The sequence below is a fragment of the Alligator mississippiensis genome, chromosome 12, assembly GCF_030867095.1.
Source record: "Alligator mississippiensis isolate rAllMis1 chromosome 12, rAllMis1, whole genome shotgun sequence".
Taxonomy (NCBI): Eukaryota; Metazoa; Chordata; order Crocodylia; family Alligatoridae; genus Alligator; species Alligator mississippiensis.
In genome coordinates this window covers 23,507,951-23,528,322 of record NC_081835.1, presented here as the reverse complement: position 1 = coordinate 23,528,322, position 20,372 = coordinate 23,507,951, and the positions used below count along the sequence as shown (strand labels likewise).

Genomic DNA, 20,372 nt, shown 5'->3' with positions numbered 1-20,372 from the left:
CCATCCATAGGATGCCCATAGTTTGTACATATAAATATGCAACCTCATTTGGGGGGAATTTTATTTCCCTATACTTTCTGTTACCATAAACTATTAATGCAATACGGTATATTATCTGACAGTTGCCTATGTTACATTCTAGTCTGATCAACCCAAATTAAGAACAAGATACCAATTTACGAATGCACTCGAGTATATAATTAACTGTATTGACTTAATAGAGGGCATAGTTGAAGACCATGTACAAGCATTACATTTCTGCTGGGAGAATTGCTTCTCTCCTGGTAGAAATTGCCAGGATACAGGTGTTAAGTCAGTTTTCTTGCAGAGGAAACATGCCACATCAATGAAAAATATATTTCACCCTGAAACTTAGAAGATGTCTCCTGCATGAGAGTTTCCCTCGCTGTAATGAAAGCTTGAGTCAAGCTGTAGTATGCTTGACTCCTCTGTGATTGAGGACATTTATACACATACTTTTTTGTCCCATGATGCACCGGAGGATCTGCCACTTTGGAGCAGACTTGATTAATCTGCCCCTCTAGTGGTGTGCCCCTCTAGTATTGCAGTTAGAATATATGGAGCCTAAAGGTTCAGATTAATCAAGTCTGCTCTGCATGCAAGCTGAGGCAAACTGCACTGCACCACGTGCAATTGTATAAGCTGCAAAATGCACATCATCAGCACACAGAAAATGGTGGCAATGTGCTTTTGAACTAAAGCACCTCCAATGTGTTTTAGTTCAAAAGCATGCCGCTACCATTTTCTCAGCGCCGGCATGCATTTTGCCACTTATACAACTGCAACTGTCTCAACGCTGAGCGCTTTTTAAAGCACCTGGTGCTTTGGCACTTGCATGTGAAAAATGCCCTGTGTGTGTATAGGGGTGTAGGTTGTAGCCGTGTTGTCTGCCTGGGTGTGTATAGGCTGGAATATCTCTGACATTTCTACCATTCCAAATTTCTCAGAAATTTGTAGCAGTAGAAATGAATGCTTGTCCATGGCCACAGAGTAAGCAAATGCTTAAATGCCTTCATGGCTGAGGGTCTCCAGAAAAACAGCTGGGTTTTAAAACAGCTTGGCCAATGTGTATGGGCTAGGGAGACTAGATGCCATAACATAAGCAACTTTCAGATAATACACAATTTACTTCCCTCCTTATGTCACTACGTACAGTACCGACCCTGCATGCCTCCGTATTTAACATCTATCCTAAAAGTGCAGCTTCCAAAGGTGTCTGGTATCAAACGCTCTTGCTGACTCTGTGATTTCTACAGGGTAATCTGTAGTGTACACTGGTCATACCATTTCAGACTGCATTCAAAACCTCAAGTATGCATAAATTGTAAGGCTGGCCAGCCAGAAGCTGCACTAGGGAGAACTGCATTCTTAAATGTTAACCATTTGGTCAATAGGACTTAAGTGTGTTTTAAAGTTAAGCCTATACTGAAATGCTTGACTGAAGAGGGATGGATGCTGGAATTGGGGTCCTAGAACGCAGAAAGAGACCTATTATTTATTATTGACTAATTTTACTTCTGGTCTTGAAATGATTATGACGACTGGTGTTGATTAAATGTGTATCATCCTTAGAAAATTACAAAGCCAGTAATATTTATTAAGTATTATTAAAGATAAATGTGAATTTCTTGAATATTTCTATGAATATTTAATAATACTTATTAAAGATAAATATGAACTTCTATCCCTTGAGTAACAGCAATATTTTTTTAATGTGTCCAGGTAAATGATAGGGCATATTGATTCTGAATGGGTGAATTTAGTGTTCCTTCTTATGCATTTCATGGAAATGGAAGCTTGATTAGGTTTCAACAACAGATTTTCTTTAACATGCCCAGGTTTTTGGTTTTCTGTACCTGTGTAGTGTCTGAAATATGTCATTTTGATGTCTGGAAGGTGTTTTAGTAGCCTGTGAATTGATCAGATTTCTTTTTTTTTTTTTAATATTTAGGATATGGAATCAATATTAAGATATTTGCAAAATCATGGCATGTTAAGGTTGCATAAATCCAAACAGTTATGGTTATTTGGGTAATAATGCCAGTAACATAAGCAATGTTTATAACATTAATGCTTTAAAAGGCCAAAAAGAACAAAGAACAAATTGAAAAGCAAGCATGTAAGGAGACAGTGAAATAGTTCTTAACCATAGTCCTTTAAACCCAGGGCTGTAGAAGAGCATATCCAGTGTGTATGATGGGGTGCACTTAGAGAGTTCATGTTGTAGACTAATGTGACAGGCAAGAAACAAACTCTTTGAGTCCATATGCACCAAGAACTGTTGTCCTAGAATACAATTTCATCATAATCCTAGCTTCCCAGGGGCCCAGTTGCCCATTGTGTTATAAATATAAGGGATGATCTTTGCCATCTCTATAGAATGGAAGAATGACTGATATCAAGTGCCTTCACCACTTTGAATGAATTATACCTTGTTCTTAAATAGACAGTCACCATATATAGAAATTAAGGGTTTAACACTTGATTTCCCCTAGATGCCAATGTAGCTGATTCCAGTTTCATTTCTGAGTGTACCCCTCTAGAACTGCAGCTAAAATATATGGAGCCTAAAGGTTCACTGAATAGCTTTCTTCTGAAGGCTTCTCTTAGTGTTGAAAGAGATTATTGATTATTATATACAGTAGTCCGAAACTGTATAATGCAGGGCATTTATGTGGCATTTACACAGGATTTTACACAGGAGTTTATACATGTGCTCCAGGAGTAGTGCAGGGGCACTTTAATTATAGTGGCTCCAAGAGCTGCTCTAATTAAAGTGCCCAGAGTGTCTCATGTATCAGTTTCCCCATACTTCAAACTGGTGGCAAGAGTGTTTTATCTAAAGCTCATTGAATGCAATTTAGATAAAGCACCCCCAGTGCCATTTTGAAGCATGGGGATGCTGATTCATGAGATGCAGGAAGCTGCTGGAGTGTGGTAATTGCCACACTTGATTAATCGAGTCTGCTCAGATATGCTGAAATTAGTGTGTTGGAGCAGCCTCCTGCTCATGTACTGGGCCATCTCAATGATTTTCCTACACTTTCTGTGGATTCTAGCATAAGCAGTGACAAGGAACAAATCTATTTGAATAACACTGATGAATTAACAGTTAGCAAACAAGTAACTTCAAACTGAGCTGGAAAATAATACATGCTTGTGATTTTTAGGCTATATTACTATGGGACAAATTACAAGAATATAGGAGAAATAAATGTCATTAGATTGAGCAAATCAGAATTTGAAATTGTGGCTACAAAAAGCTTTTATTAAGAAAAAATCAAAATGTGTGATAATAAAGCCTTAGTCTAAGTGTTGAAAGAAAAATATCACTGAGAATTAAAACCTCTTTAGGGATCAACATCTATACTACCAAAGAAATGTAGTCTGATTTGTATTATCAGAAGCACAAATAACTATGCATCATAGAAACAAAATCTCTCATACTTTGGGTTTATCTACCTTGTCTACTCAAAAGGCTTTTTTTTTTTTTTTTTTTTTTTTGGAGAGAGAGTATGCATGGAGCTAGAGTTTACAATCAAAGCACTGAAAGCACTAACCTCTTGTAAAGAGGTGGGTGAGGATGGATTTCCCATTACATTTAATGAATTGTTTTCAGAGGAACTAGCGCCCAAGTTGCCTTAGGCATTTAATGATATTTTGACTTCTCACTTTTTATTTGACTGGATAAATGAATTTGATATTGTAATCCCCAAAGTGGGAAGATTTAGGATGATCATTACAAAACAATCTCTTTCATTACACGGGTACAAAAATTCTGGCTTGAGTCAGGAACTAGACATGGTCAAGGCAAACTGATACATAGAAAACAGGTGGGATTTGCCAGTTGCCATTAGCCTATAGAAAATGAGAGCGCTGATGAATTTGCTCCACTCTGATCAAATCCTCAATCACATTTAATAATCTGTTAGTGCAGAGAAATAAAGTAAGACTGTGCACTTCAGACTTCAATTAGGATGTCAAACAAATTGGATAATGGATAAACTGGATAGTAGATTACAACCTTGGATTCAGGTTTTGTAGATTTTATTTTAGAAGAGGGAATAAAACATGGGGGTCTCCTTTAAATTCAACTTCCTGCCAGAATATTTGGATCAAGTCATCCCTCACTTTTCTGGTATAAAGAATGAAGAAGTGGAACAAAAACATTTTTTGTGTGTGCATGCTCTTTTTCAAATCAGCACCCCTTGTATTTATAATCTGCTTAAAGTGATTCTGGATCATGGCAAAATATCAATATGATAATATGCCAATATAATTAACAGTGTTTTCTGGAGTACACCTACAGGAAATAAAATAAAATAAAATCTTCCCATATGCTATATGGGTAGATATCCACATCTTTAAATAACTAGAGAGTCATACCTCTTGTAGTAATTGCAGTTGAATTGCTGTCTCTCTCTTCACTTCAGAAAATCAAGAACTTTCATGCACTGAAAGAGTCTGCTTATTAATAGAAGAATAGAATGAATAAAATCAAAATAGACAAAATTGGAAAGAATAACTACCTTGCTTTTGTCAGTTAAGTCTCTGTGGCTGCATCTACACAAAATGCTTACTGTGCAGCAGCTCGTTACTACTGCCCAGCAGTGTCACTAGGCATGAACCATGACGCAATGCTACTGTGCAGTAGTAATGAGCCACTACACAGTAAGTGTCACTAGGCATCTGTGCTGGAATGCTACTGCGTAGTAGAGTTGGTTACGGAACAGTCATTTAATACTTGGTTATGCAGGTACTAAATGATTGCACAATAACAACTGCAAGGTCCGCATCTCATGTACATGTGGCCAGTATCCATCAGCTTCTTTAAGGAGCTTAATCTTTTCTTCATTCTCTTTGGAAAGATGAGTGATTAAAATGGACCTTAGGATAAGAAAGGACTAACCTGCCTTGTTTTAAACTATGTCTTCTCACTCCATAAAAGAATATCCTAAGGAGGATTACCATGTTTTCAGGTATAAATGGGGGGGGGGGCGGACTTAGGGGAGCATGCAGAAGTGGATGAAGGGGGGGGGTGCAACTGCACCCTCCCTCCTTTGATTCCTGGTCCACCCAAAATTAAAACTAGCTACCTAGGAAAAGCAGAAGCATTTCTATTCAGATAGTGCTGAGGGAATTAATTGACTTTACCTGTTGCAGGATAGAGTGTTATGTCTTGTGTCAGGATTGATGGTATTTTTACTATGACGTTATATTATGCATTTGTATAGGAAGGTTTGGTAGGGATGATCCTACCTCAGACAGAGGTTTGGACTAGATGACTGCTCAAGATCCCTTCCAGCCCTGCTTCTTTATGATTCTATGACTTTATGGGCATGTCTACACAGGCAGGCACGTGCGCTTGCAAGAGCTCAAGTAGCATCAGCACAAATTTGTGCCGGAGATTTGTTCCTCAGCACCCATGCCTGAACATGCACCTTCATGTGGGGCAAATTGTGCCCCTTGGGGCAAAGTCACCCTGCCCAGCTACTCCCAGAACTTCCGCCAGGGGGAGCTAGAGGCTGGGGCCAGCACCTGTGCTGGCCCCAGTGGTGTAAAAAGCTGCCCTGGCGAGCAGTTCAGGGCTGCTTGCCCTCAGGAGCTTCTGGAGCCTGGCCAGTTGGTATTTGGGGACACTAGCCCCTTGTGGCAGCTGGACCGCTGAAGCAGCCCTAACCTAGAGTGGCCCCTGCCCCCTCTACCCACTGCAGCAGTCTGGCAGTGGGGGCTTCTGTCTGGCTGTGATCTGCTGCCACCTGGACAGCGTTCACCCCCTTTGACCTGTGGCCCCATGGCTACATACCTGCCAGACCTGAACAGGGACCACATGGCCATCTGGGCTGTGGTATGGGCACTGTAGCAGAGCCACCTGTACCTCTGGGCCAGCTGCCAGTGGGCTAAATTAAAATTATTAAAATGAAACACCACACAGTCGCCCCACCCCCACGTCCCTGCTTACCGGGTACAGAGCCTGGGTCCCAGAGACCTAGAAGCCACTGCTGCCAGCTATGTCCTGCTTTTTCTTGCAGCACATTCAGCACACACATATGCAGCACAGGGAATATTTTTTAGTTCATTGCATGCCTTTTGCGGTGTCTCAAACTGCTTTGAGATGCCACAATGGACACATGCTCACTTGTGTGGATGTGGCATATGAGTTTATGACTGTGTGAGTCTTTCTAATCTACCTGACTCCCACTAATCTCTCTTCACTCCATAAATGTTAACAACCCTTACTCCTTTTTAATGGTTGTCATGTTCTACTCTGCAAATGATCCTTTCTTCTGCATTTTTGCTGTCTACTATCCATTCCTGGTAATGTCTCCCTTCTATTTCACAGCCCTGCAAACTATTTTTAGTTCTAGCTAAAAATCTAAATTCAGGCGTGGTACTATTAGCTCAGGTATAAAAATTACTGACAATAAAGTGTTGGGGACACTGTCAAGATGCTCAAGAAGGGTAGATTTTGGTTTACAAATCTGAATCAGAGAGGCATATGCCAACGACACCAAACTCTGGGATGAAGCATCCACACCTGAAGACAAGAGGATGATCCAGGCTGACCTTGACAGGTTCAGGAAATGGGCGGACGAGAACCTGATGGTGTTTAACACCAAAAAATGTAAGGTTCTCCACCTTGGGAAGAAAAACCCACAGCATGCTTATAGGCTTGGCAGTGTTACGCTGGCTAGCACTGCAGATGAAAGGATCTTGGGGGTCATGATTGACCACAAGATGAACATGAGCCTGCAGTGTCACACTGCTGCTAGTAAAGCAAGCAAAATGCTGGCTTGCATCCATAGATGCTTCTCAAGTAAATCCCAGGACGTCATCCTCCCATTGTACTCGGCCTTGGTGAGGCCACAGCTGGAGTACTGCGTCCAGTTTTGGGCTCCACAATTAAAAAAGGATGTGGAGGAGCTTGAGAGGGTGCAGAGAAGAGCCACGCACATGATCAGAGGTTAGGAAAACAGACTTTATGATGAGAGGCTGAGAGCCATGGGACTCTTCAGCCTGGTAAAGCGCAGGCTCAGGGGTGATCTGGTGGCTACCTATAAGTTCATCAGGGGTGCTCACCAGGATCTGGGGGAATGTCTGTTCACCAGAATGCCCCAAGGGGTGACAAGGTCGAATGGTCACAAACTCCTCCATGACTGTTTCAGGCTGGACAAAAGGAAGAACTTCTTTACTGTCTGAGCCCCCAAGGTCTGGAATAGATTGCCACCAGAGGTGGTTCAAGCACCGACTCTGAACACCTTCAAGACACATCTGGATGTTTGTCTTGCTGGGATCCTATGATCCCTGCTGACTTCCTGCCCCTGGGGCAGGGGGCTGGACTCGATGATCTTCTGAGGTCCCTTCCACCCCTGATGTCTATGAATCTATATCTAACTACCAGTGGAAACCTGCAAAACATTTGTGATTAAATTTTTATTGCAAAAAAGATTTATACAAATACAGGATTTTTAGTTATCCTTTGATCTAATACTTTAATGGAATCAAAACTTCTCACCCTCAAAAAGGCTATATAAAGCCATCCGTGTATAAATACAGGCTTAGGAATATAAATACATATTTTGTCAAAAGTCTGACCTTGTGACTTGTTCATAGTCATAGAATAAGAGGGCCCTTGTACACATGACTAAGGGCCCTTGTACACGAGGAAATTGACCCTTTTAGTGATTTAATTGCCCTTTTTAATGATTTAATTGTGTAACAGTGTACACGTTCGGCAGCATGTTATGATTATATTTCATAATGTTGTACACGTTTGGAGGCATATTTCAATCTAAATTACTTTTTTACATGGCAAAATAAAACACATCCCATGTATTTTAGTTTGCTACATAACACATTACAAGCTTAAGATATGGTAACGGTTAAAAACATAACTATGATTATCTATAAGAGTTGAGTATATAGTAAATTGCAAGATACCATTATTGAAATTCTTTCAAAATGTATTTCTCAGTGGGCACTTCTATATGTTCACTAACGTGCTTTAGGTAATGTTAATTAAATTTAGCACCTCCATTGTGAGGTACTAGAAAAAGGTGCATTAGCCTATTTTAATGTACATTATCTAAAAAGCACAGTATTTTTGTGATGCTTTAATACACATTAAAATAAGTTAATGCACATTAAAGTGCATCTGTAGACAGACTGGCCAGCATTACATAAGACAATGGTGAGATGGAAAAGAAACAGAAGTAGAGGCTGCTTTGTCTGGGTAAGGCTGAGAGAAGACATGAAAATAGAATAATTTACAGTAGATGTAAGTATAATAGAAATGGCTACAATATGTTTTTGAGGGACAGGGAAAGATCTTGTAGTTTATTGAAACACTGCCTTCTTGGCAGCATGTGAGCAAACCACAGGAATCAGAAGTACCCACTGGGTTTTACACAAAGACAAGAAGTAGTTAGATTCTGCAAGGAAGGGTCAGCCCAGAAGCCTATTACTATTATTGTTAGGAAAATTTGTTTCCTATGGCATCCCAGAAGGTGTAATTTCAGGCAAAGATTAATAGTTTATTTCAAAGGAATTTGTAACAATTATTGAACTGAATTGCCAACCTATTGGATAACGTGACAACCAAGTTTCAAACCAGCTTCAGAATGAAGTTTTATCTGGCTGTTACAGAGTAATCTTTTGCAAGGAAAATAATTTGAACCTGAATATAGAAGTTCTAAATGAAAAGTGAAAAGAACTCCCCAGCGAAGTCCAAAGTAAAACTTGTGTTCTGACTGATATGCTTAATCCAAGTCATAATTACTAATCTTTCAAAGGATAAAAATCAAAGCAAAAGAGCATTTCTAATTTTACAAAAAGGCTGTAACAAGGAATTGATAAACTATGCTGAGCAAGAAATATGGGCTCTAATTCCAAAAATCCTTATTAACACACTCATGAGAATAGTCCAAGTGAAGCCAATTCTGTAAGGTGACTGTCGGTAGGAAACCCTCCCTCTGCTCTATTTGAATGTAACTTTCACTTAAGCAAATTTCTTTGGAGGAAAAAAAAATTACCAAATCTCAAAACAGCAGTTCCAAAAAGAGTTAATAAAATACCTGAGATATTGTAAAGGAAATTATTATATTGTATTTAATAGTGTAAACTCTGTCGGAAAACAACAGAGCCATTTTAGGTGCTTGCCATCTGGATCTGTTTTTTGTGACTTTGGATATTAGTTAGGAGATATTATTTGGTTTAGTTCTTGATTTTGTTATTTAGTTTGCATAAAATCCAGAAGTCAGCACTCCTGAAATGAAAATGCTCTCTGTGGTATTGCATATATTTACCTATTATGCATTGTCTCTCCTTTTAAATACTGTCCTAGAGGCCGCTACATACAAACCGGCTGATCATAAAAACATTCAACGTGGCAATGTCCAGTGATTCAGACAAATGTTAGAGTTCTGAAAGTCTCTGCTCTAGGGCATTGTTTTGTGTATCTGTCATTGTAGTGTGAGCTGCCAATAATGCTCTTAATTATTATGTTAGTTATATCAAATGTGTTGTTTCCATAACTTTTAAATAAGGAGGAGTTTAGAGAGAGAAGCTCAGGCAGTACCATAAAAGGAAATTCAAGTGTTTATGCTGCACCCTCCTCCACTCTTCTGTGAAAGGAGACAGTGTACATGGACTATGTCAAAAAAATCTGATTAAAAAAATCTGAATATACACTTATAAGAGTTAAAGTGGTTAATAAAGTGAAAGAGTAATATAAATAGATAAATGTTCAAAAAAGCTTGAAGCAGCTCTAACTTGTGCTTTGGTACATTATTCAAGATTTAACTCTGCTATTTACTTTACAGTTCATTAAGCTTCTGTAATTCCCATAGCAGCTCTTGCATATCATATTATAGAAGTTATTCAAAGCAAACAGTTTCTCAACCCCCCCCCCACATATAAATCATCTTTTAATATGATAATTTCTTATGTTATGGGAGATTTAATATTATAGGACAGTTGGCTTTTTCACATGTTGTTGTTATTATTACTGTTTTCTTTTTTTTAACTTTACATTTTATAATTTTCCCTATAAAATGCAGTGCTGATTGCTGTTGAACAAAAATGTGTGGAGTAAGGGTTGTGTGTGACGGTATTTTTTAGTGTCAGAGGTTACATATTTGGCCTGATACATGACAAGTTTTGTATGTAATTCAGTACTTAACTCTAACGCTTTGCATTTCATTCTAAATATGGCTTCAGTTTATGAAGGTACAACTGTATGATATAGATATAAACACATATGTGAACACACACACAGTATATTTGTATGTATGTACTTGGACACACATAAAGTATACATCACCCTTGTGTGTTTAGTGTATAGGTGTTTATAGCTCCATGAATACATTATATTATATATAATGGTAAAATGTTTTCATAAACACTGTGTTTATCATTTACAGCACCTTCCTGTTATTTGTTTCTTCCCATTATTTGTCTCATTGATACTGAAATCTTCCACGTAGTTTTAAATGTGCTGCTCCAGATTCACAAAGCTATTGAGACTTTAAAACCAAGAATTTGAATTTAAAACTTCAACTTTCCCTTGCTGAATTATATTTGTGTACAGGAAGATGGAACATCACAGTTCAAGTGTGATACCACGTCTGTTGGGAACACAGTCCCTATGCTAGCATTGTGGTATTTTAACAAATTGCATGGTGCTTTTGTGATACCTAGCAAAGAAGCTGTCAAATCAGAAACCCTAAGTTCATGTTTCCCCATATTTATCCTGTAAGTGAAATCAATTGGCATTGTAAATTTAGTTCCAACAGTTCCTTTATTTTGTTCTTTGCTTTCTTTCTATTAAGTTTGTAATTTTATTATTGATACAACAGCTAAACTAGCTTTCACATTTCAAATTAATTTAACATATAATGATTGCTTGTTCTGTTTTGTTGTTTTCCAGCTCCCTCAGGCTCAAAAGGTAAACTATTTTCACTCAAATCTTAATCATTCAAAGCAGTCACCCACTCTTCATGTTTCCACAGTGTTGTGAATATGGTACAGTGGTGATCAGTGCAATGGTTCACCATCAGAGCTCCAGAGGAACGGAGCAAAAAGAAACAGCTGACATCCACATTGTGAGCAGCTGAGCCATCTGCTGAGAGCTGTGATTCAAGAACAATGTGACAGCTATTTGAACAAAATTGACAAGTAGTGACCTGTCACTTGAAAACAATAGGGGAGCAATTTTGTCAGCAATTCAAAACTAATAAGTAAACTACAAATTGACATGATTACCCAGGTGAACCATCCATGGATCCTTGCATTCTCTAATACAGAGGCAGAGGAACCCATGGCATGGCTATACCCTATCACTGGTCCCCATTGTATTATCTATCAAAAAGCCTCTTGATATATCTAATATGTAATTGTTCAAGAAGGTTTTGTGCAGTATGTTCTTGTCCTTGTACAGCTTCTGCATTGGTATGGTATGATACCAGAGTCACCATTGCATATCATGATATCACAATATGATTGTGGCGAACACAACACTTGATGCTTGTTGCATCATTCTTGTATGTTTCACAAATATAATCAAAACTTCAAGCAAATACAGTTATTTCCATACATAGGATACTGTTTTGTGGTTTAGGGCATGCTGTTCTATGTTCAAAGAGTTTAATGGGAAAACCTGAAAATCACAGTACTCTCTACTTTTCTAGTTTATCCTAACTGTTCTAGGGAAAAGCACTTTCAGTAGGTAAAGTTATGCTGAAGTCATGCTTCCAATAGGTAAAGTCATGAGTAGACACCATTACTCTACAACAACTAAAATATAGTATCCTTTAACAAACAGCCTGTTCAGAATGAATGGACGCCCTAAGTCCCCCAAACCTCTCAATGGTTGTTGGATATATTTCAAACACTTAGCAAAAAAAAAAAAGGCAGGAAGCCTGAGCATGTGACCATTTCCTTTTGATTTCCTTCCCTGTGGACTGCAAAATATCCCATTTCTAGTGCCCACATAATGTATTTCCATATGACACTGGGCTGTGCCCACAGTCCATAATTTTTTTTGTTCTGATACTTACGGCAGAGTGCACCCAATATGACATCTGGTGAAAATAGGGTCTCTTTTTTTGGAAATGGCTGGTTTAAAAACACTTTGTTTACAGTTTCCTGCATAAGTGGGAGGAATTAAAGACTGGCTAACTTCAACTAGAGTATAACCTTTTCATCATTACCCTTTTGTCTAAGAGTTCATGCCAAATGCTTCTCTAACAATCTAAGCAAAGAAAGAGGTTATATGAGGGTGGTTTGTAAGTGCCTTAACCCCCTCAGGCTTTTAAAATGTTTGGCATATCATGTCATTTGATGTCGTGTCATATGCTCTGATGTACCACAATGCTGGGGTATCAAGTAATGTTCCAGGATAATTATTCAAGTTCTAGGTCAGCAGAAACTACGCTGGGCTTACATGAAAGGCCACAAAAGCCAGTTTTCAATATGTTACATCCCTTAAGCAAGCTATTACAAAACTCAAGCCACGTGCATTTTTTGGTTTTTTTTTTGCTAGTCTACATCCTGCTTTAGGGAGGAAATGGGGTGGAGGGAAAAGTGATGGGGGAGCACGAGGGGGCAAAGAAGATGGGTACAAATAGTTCACACAGGATTTTCATAGATCTCCTACCAGGTAAGAAAATTCTACTCTTGGTATCCATAGAAGGGGTAGAGGTTTTACTACAGGACCTTCTTGTTTCTCATTTGGTATTGGTAGTTTTACTTGTGGCAGTCCTTTCCAGTTTCCTAATACATTGCCTCATTAGTTGCTTCCTAGTAATACCCTTTCTCTCCTGCCCATGCCAGCAGTGCTTCCTTCTCTGGTCCCGAAAGCCACCTGATTTTTTTTGTTTTGGGGATTTTTTTGCAATACTATACTTAAAACATGTTTGGCCCCAAATGTATCTTTGATAATCCCCCCCTGAGTCTGTGTTTTGTCTGTTCTCCTACTAAGTAATCCTCAGTAGATTCTTGGTATCATATCAGTATCCCTCTGGTGCCCTTGTCCTCATTTACTGTGACACAAGTACAAGATCGACTGAGTGTTGCATCTGGATTCAAGGTATGCCTTACAGCTACTAGGCTGGCCCTTAAGTGTTTATGACTCTGACCAACTGTTTGCCACAGTTCTGTATCAAGCAATGACAAGTTGCTTGTTGGTTAACATGAGTCATGATGTGAAATTTCAGACATAAATAGGGCTTTGTGGGTGACTAATTAGGGGGCTTTTTCCCATTGCCTGCGACACAGGAAAATGTTTAATGTCCAGACATTTTTTCCAGCAAACCAGGGCATGGTGAGCAGCTTCCAAATCAGGGAATCCCTTGCTGTTTTCAAGGTGGGGGGAGCAGCACAGGGCTGATGAATGTCTTTATGAATGACTTAGTCACTAGCATACATGTTTTGCCATATGGTGTTTTGACTTGTACTGTGTTTTTGTTGGAATCTGTGTATCATCCAAAAATGTTTTCTCTACAAACATTTCAAAGTCATGTCTCCAAACATGTTCACTTTATCTTTGAATGATCTGAAATAAAAAAATGTACCATCCAAGTTTACCTTTACTATTTTATATCCGTTATATGTCTTTTGTCCCTTTGTCATCATTATGAAATGTGTGTGATGTTACTTTGTGTGCAACAGCTTTGGAGACAGTCTTTTAAACATTCAGTAACACTTCTGTAGCCATTAGCTGCTCTTTGTGAATCTTCTTAAAATGTAGTTTGTAGCAATTAAATCTGAGTCAAAAATTGCTGTTTAAATTAAAAATTGCTGTTAAATTGCTGGATTATTCACTTGAAGATCTGTTTTGATATTGGAATTCTGGTGCCATTAAATGAGTGCAGCATAAATTGAATATTTACCATACCATGGTATTTGTCTTTACCAAGGTGTTTGCATGGATTATTCCCAATCCATAAAAGGGAAACTACCACAAATGCAGTCATAGACATACAGGCTGCAGGTATTTTTAATGGTGATTCCTGTGTAAGAGAAATATATTTAGAAGAAAAATCCTCTATCAACAAAAATGAAAGAATAATACATGATTTCAATGTGTAGTCCTCATTACTATTGTGCAGCATGTTAAGTGACCACCCCACAATGTTGTGAAAATCACATAATTATTTTACCAAAATTCCACATTTTTCCATTATGGCTTTCAAAATTATAGGTAAAGTGGGCCATATCTTTGCATCAATTTGAATGGCAATTGACATACTCTGGGCTTCACAGACTAGAAAAAGCTGTTCCTCTCTAATAACCCAAAAGGGTGTTTTCTTTCCTGTAAAGAATAGCTTTACTTGCACTCTCGAACAAGCACAGCAGGGTTCAAGATCTCTTGTCCTACTCCTCCTGTGATATTTTGTACTACTGAACTCGTATAAAGAGACAGAAGTGTATAAATTTGATATGCAAATGGAGGTAGATAACTGTTTAAAACATATGTATGCTTTTAAAAAAAATCTTCTGGGACTTTTAAAATGGTTTTCAAATTAAAGGAATCATGTCTCCTTCAAGTAAAAAATGTCTTTGGCGATGTTTGTTTCCCAAAAGTTCCTGACAGCTTTCTTCTTTCTTTCTCTGTTATCCTTTAACTTGTGTAAGTAGAGTTTCACCCTCTTTTTCTCTTGATGCCATCATATTTCAGCAATTTTGGAGCATCATTTATCATTCCTCGCCTCATTTACCTTTTTTATACTTTGAAGTGTTGAATTAACTGTCACTGGGAATAGAAAATTGAAAATTTGCAAAGCAGCTATTTTCACTGAAATGCATGACTAGTAATCTTAGCATTTTTATTAAAATGATATAAGAAGCTAAATTTAATCAATGAAGTACAAAATAATCATGTAGTAAATATTTACATTTGACCCCGTTTTATTGTTCCTTTACTTTCCTGTGTTTCTCATTCTTCGTGGAGGCTAATGTTTTTTCTATTTTTAAAATCTCATCTATAATCAAACCACCCTAGACTCTATAATGAAAGTTGCATTGAAATTTGCACTTCAGTCCTTGTATTTCACACTTGAATTACTGAATTTAGTTTCCATATTTTCAATACTGACTCACTCTTCAGCAGCCAATTTTTATTTTTAATATCTTTGTCTTAGATTCACAAATATGACTATATAAACTTTTGAAAAAGGAGCCCTTTTATAAATTGACACTCCCTGATTCTTGTCCCTAAAGAAATATGGTCCCTACAGGCTTTACACGCATACACATGCACACGCACACACATAGTCCTGCGACATTCCAGCTTGGCTTTATATTTAAATACAAAAAGAGCTATTCCTTGTTATGATTATTCCCCATATGGTGCAATAAAAACATGCAACAAAATTGTTATTTATTTTTCTGATGCTTCCAGCTTGTCTCATTGACTCTATCCAGCACAGAAAAGTAGGGAGACAGAATAGGCTACAGGATGATTTGGGGCTTGCAGTAAAGTGGGCAATAGAGAGGAGGCAGGGGAAACGTGGAAGGCAGCAAAGGTAAGTTAGAGAAGTAAAGGGAGCTGTCTACTTCTGTACCAGAGCATCAGGGGAGAACTGCAGTAGGAACGTCACAACAGAGTTTACCGGGCTCCTGTGCCACCGCAGCTCCAGGCCATTGCAAGCTCTGCAGCACCGGACAGTGTTCCTCACTCCTCCTTCCGTGCTTCCTTCACGAGGCTTCTCTTTCTGCAATTTCTCCCTTTCTTCAGCTTCTCCCTTAACTCAAACCCCACGTTTTTCATATCTACAAACCACATTCCCTTGGCTCATCTTGCATGTATAACCCATTTTTCTTCCTTGCCCATCCCTACAGCCTATATCCCCATCAGAAGCCTGTACATATGACTGCATTTACATTGTCTATCTACCCTGTAGGGCTTCACATTAGAAGGCTACATCAACTGATTCATGATCTCTACATTACTTTTCTTACACAGTAGATAGACCCCATTGTTTTCTCAGACAGACTGAATGTCGTGGTCTGAGGAATAATCCAGTATAAAAAGAACCCCTGCAAGATGTATGTGGCCTAATGATAATATTAGAACATCTCTAAGATGATGGCAATTATTGAGAAAAACAAAGTTCTCTTTTAAAAAGCTCTGAAAAGTAGGAAATGGAGGCTGAATAGGAACAGCATTATACAAATTAACTTCTGAACTGTGTTCTTTGTGGCTTTGTGCTTTCTATATGCAGTTTGTAAATTATTTTAGCAGAAAGCAGGCATTTTGGTATTTCAAATCTAATAACTTTATACATGAATGCTTGTAAAAATGAACTTAAAAAATGGATGAAAAATTTCTGGTAAAACAGACGCAACTCATGTTTTTGAGAAGCAAGCTGTAAACTCTGAAAAGTACTAAACAAAGAACATTAAGATCTCAAATGTGTTCTCTTTCTGAGGCTTAATTATACTTTATTTTTATAAAAAACCCTCTGAATTATGCCTTCAAAGTTTGCTTTGATTCAAATTATTTGTATATTGTTTACTTTGTATTCTTTTAATCATCAATAACAATTAGAAAACAAACATGTCTTGTGAAATAAAAAAATACCTCATTGTAACAGACGTTAAAATTGAAGCAGCGCTTTGTATTTCAGCAATCAAAAGGCTACACGAAAAAATATCTGGACTCTATTATTGTCCTTAACTTAATTATTCTTGCATATCAAAAGACAGACACATACCCTTCCACTTGGAGCTGGCTGCCTGCAGATTTATTATAAGTGTTACACAAGACATGTAAATGAGAATAGCATGGTTTTGACAATAACAAATGCAGACAGTGGTAGCTTTAGTTTAGAATTATAAGCAAAACACTAGCCTTGGTTATACATTCATTCCTATGGAAAGTGCTTCAGGGACTTATTTCTAAGCTCTTTTTTATTGTACTGAAGACACCTAACAGTTTGAACATTCTTTTCTGTGCATAAGCTTCTGCATTTTTGTTCCAGCAAATAGATGTTGGTACCTTGAGTGAGATTAAACATTACTGGTTTGTGTATGTTAGGGGGGTATTTCTTTTTGTCAGAAGAATAAAAAGGGGAAAAGTGGAAGAGTTGAAACCTATATAGAAAATATATATAAAACCTAGGGGAATGTTTTTATGGGATTTTTCAGGAACTGGTGATAGGGGGTCGAGTGAGATACAGACATGACAAAAAGGGAAAAGTGCAGCCGTTAAAACTATAAATGAAATTTCTCTAAGGAGGTTTATTTCCCAGCTATAATACTCATGCTATTGCTAGGCAGCACAGGCCAGTGATTTATTTGAGGGTATAAGCCAGGGAATTTTTTCTCTGCAGATTGCATTTCTTGGTTCTAAACATTCAGTAATTTCTTAGCCAAAGAATGCATTTTTCCTATCCCTACTACATCATTTTTGTGGTTTTCATTATTATTTGCTAAGTTTGTTATGACATACTACTTAGGGTCATAACTTCAAGGCTCTTATGCAGCTTCCTGCATTAAAAAATCAGTAAACTTCTTGAATAGAATAGCCTTCTAAGGGAAACCACAATCACTGACTCTGTCTCATTCTTAAATTTCTAGGAGTTAGAAAAAAAATTAAGTGATAAGATAATTTTAAAACCCTCAGGGTCCACATGAAAAAGAATTAGATTTCTTGACTTTTTTTTATTCTGTCTTCTAAATGTCATGCAAACTAGCCCTTTAATTGCAGGACCAATAGAATAATTTATCTATTATAAAACAGCCAGACATTTGCTTGTCTATATTAGGAGAAGACATAGCAAACCTGTGAATTACAACTTTTACGAAACTTCAGCCCAAACTTCAAATAAACTGAAAATAAAGTCTTGCAGTATGTTTTCATATTAGAGCCTTCTCATTCTTAACTTCAATAAGAAGCTGAAACACCCTGAGTTAAGCTAATGTATCTAACCTAGCCCAAACCAAGAAATTATGTAGGTCTTGTGAAATTTCCAGCTCCAGTTCTGGACTTGAGGGGTTTAAGACAAGCATCTGAAAGTTTGAATTGAACAGGTTTTTGAGGCTTATCCATCACTATTTAAAGTCAAATCTAGATCTAGTCTCCCAGTCAGCCGTTTCCATTATATGGACTAGCTTTGCATAGATAAATTTAAAGTTTCTTCTTATTTAATATGTTACATCATCAAAATCCCAAATGACTATTCTGAGACAGGATTTTTATAAGAAGGCTTATCTATGCAAACACTCTCAAGTAGTCGCATGTAAGAATGCCATACAATTATTCACTGTAAATGTCAAGACTTCTCTTGATCTACTTTGCTGGCAAACATTAAAGCCAGCTTACAGTTGCTGAAGTCTGGCTGATGATAGATGTTGCTTCTTGACCTCAACTGTGATATAATGGAGGTTGGAATGGCTTTCTGGAGAAAGAGAACACATGGACCTAAGGGACATCCTAGATAGAGGCTAAGGTTTTGGAAAAGATCTAAATTCAGGTTCATTGTGTTGCTGTTGTGTAATTAATCAAGAAAACCCCAGGAAGAGATTTTTTTTTTTTATTTGTAAAACTCTGGGTCAGTGCTCGCTATGAAGTCCGTAGCCTTATACTAAAACAAAAATTTGTGCCTCAGTTGCTGACTCCACCTCTACAAGGAACAACAGAGGGGAACTCAGAATATACCACTAATCCTCTTAACCTGTGTTTTCACATCGGAGACTTGAATACAGGAAAAAATCTTGTTTCCACAGGTTTCTGAATTCAGGGATGTGTAGTTGGCTGAGGTCATGAGCACCAGGATATATTGTGCCCATAACGCAAGGAGGGAGGATGGTGTTCAGTCTACTGCATTTGAGGCTTGTTTATGCATTACTAGGGAAGATCTTAGTCAGAGCCAAACCACTGTGAAAGAGGACAGGTCATTTACGTCTGTGGGGACTCCCAGATGCATCCTTTGACTCACATCCTTGCCTGAGGGAATAGGCAGTCAAATTCTCATCCTGACTAGTAGGATAGAGATTATGAGATATTTAGGGACAGATATACTTAAAGAGAAAGCACAAACTGACTGTTTTATACTATTTTATCTGTTTATATTGTTTATACTCGAACCTGTAAAAATGAATGCCCAGGGAATGGATCATTTTGGACATTGACTCTTGGTCTGTATTCTCTGAGAATAAGTGGGGCTAAGTCTTTCCAACTTGCCTCCCTTGCTTTAAAATAAAAGATGAATGGAAGGTTGGAAATCCATTCTCTCTCGTTCGTTGTTCATTCTCTTCTTTGTGTATTGACACTTAACTTAGGCATTTTTATGATTTATTACTGAAAAAAGCAAATAAGGTGAAGATGTTACTTTCATTAACCAAAATGAATGCACCTATGATTTATTTTAGTATAGTCACACGCCTGGATAATAAGAAGATTATAAAGCTTGCGTTGTTCCTAGAAATACTTTCTGATATGTTTTATGAGGCCATCCTTTTTCTCCTTATTACTTTCCATGGGTGCTGAACAAAACATTTCAGTTTTCTGACAAATAAAAATATTTTTGAATGCAATATCTTAATGGAGTTCCAATTATAATACAAGTTTCAACATTCTGTTTCAAAATGCACATGTCTACACCCAAATAAAATATTGAGGTGTGCTATTTTTTTTTAAACTGGGTTCATAATGATAAAGGAGAAGTCACTTGTTACTTTAGCAGTCAACATGTCCCTCAAATCCGATTCTAATTTTGGAATAAAGTGAAAGATAATAAATGTCCATTCCTACAGCGGCGTTTTCTTAATGTTCACTGTTTGATTAGGAACATTTTTTTATATTAATTTTCAGTTCTGGTCCCTTTTCCTTTTGGAAAGGAATTTCTTTTATTCTGAAGCATCCCACTCTTCCTTGGTGAGGAAATATCCTGCATCACAAGAGAAATTTAAAAGGGAAAAGCTTGTATAGCCATCTGCAGAACTCCTTCTATTGTGTAGCAATATTGTATAATCCTTTGATTGTGTAGCACACAAATGGCCTACCACACATGCAGAGAGATCTTCTGAAGTCAGAGTCTACATGAGTGTAATGCCCCTTCCTGTCACAGGATCCAGGGCCTAAATATTATAGGCCTGGCTGTATCTTCTTTATGTGGGAGCTTGTCCTCTATCAAGAAAGTGATTAAGACTCCTTTAATACCTCAAGTAAAGGCAGCATAGAATGTCTTTGAAACTCTATACATGTACTCCAGGAGTGGGGCATGAGGGGGAGTGCTTTAATTAGAGCAGCTCCAAGAGCTGCTCTAATTAAAGTGCCTGGAGCATCTCGTGTATCACCATCTCTGCACTTCAAAATGGTGGCAAGCTTTAGATAAAGTGCTTTATCT

General features: G+C 37.8%; 1 protein-coding gene across 3 annotated transcripts in view; it reads left to right on the top strand.

Annotated features, from left to right (window-relative positions):
* Positions 1–20,372, top strand: part of CACNA2D3 (calcium voltage-gated channel auxiliary subunit alpha2delta 3) — a 913,092-nt gene that overhangs the window by 688,863 nt on the left and 203,857 nt on the right. For all 3 annotated transcript variants that reach the window (XM_059716157.1, XM_019495461.2, XM_019495460.2), the window contains exon 14: positions 10,949–10,966. In XM_059716157.1, coding sequence (XP_059572140.1) covers positions 10,949–10,966 — 18 coding nt within the window. The remainder of the gene's footprint in view (positions 1–10,948; positions 10,967–20,372) is intronic.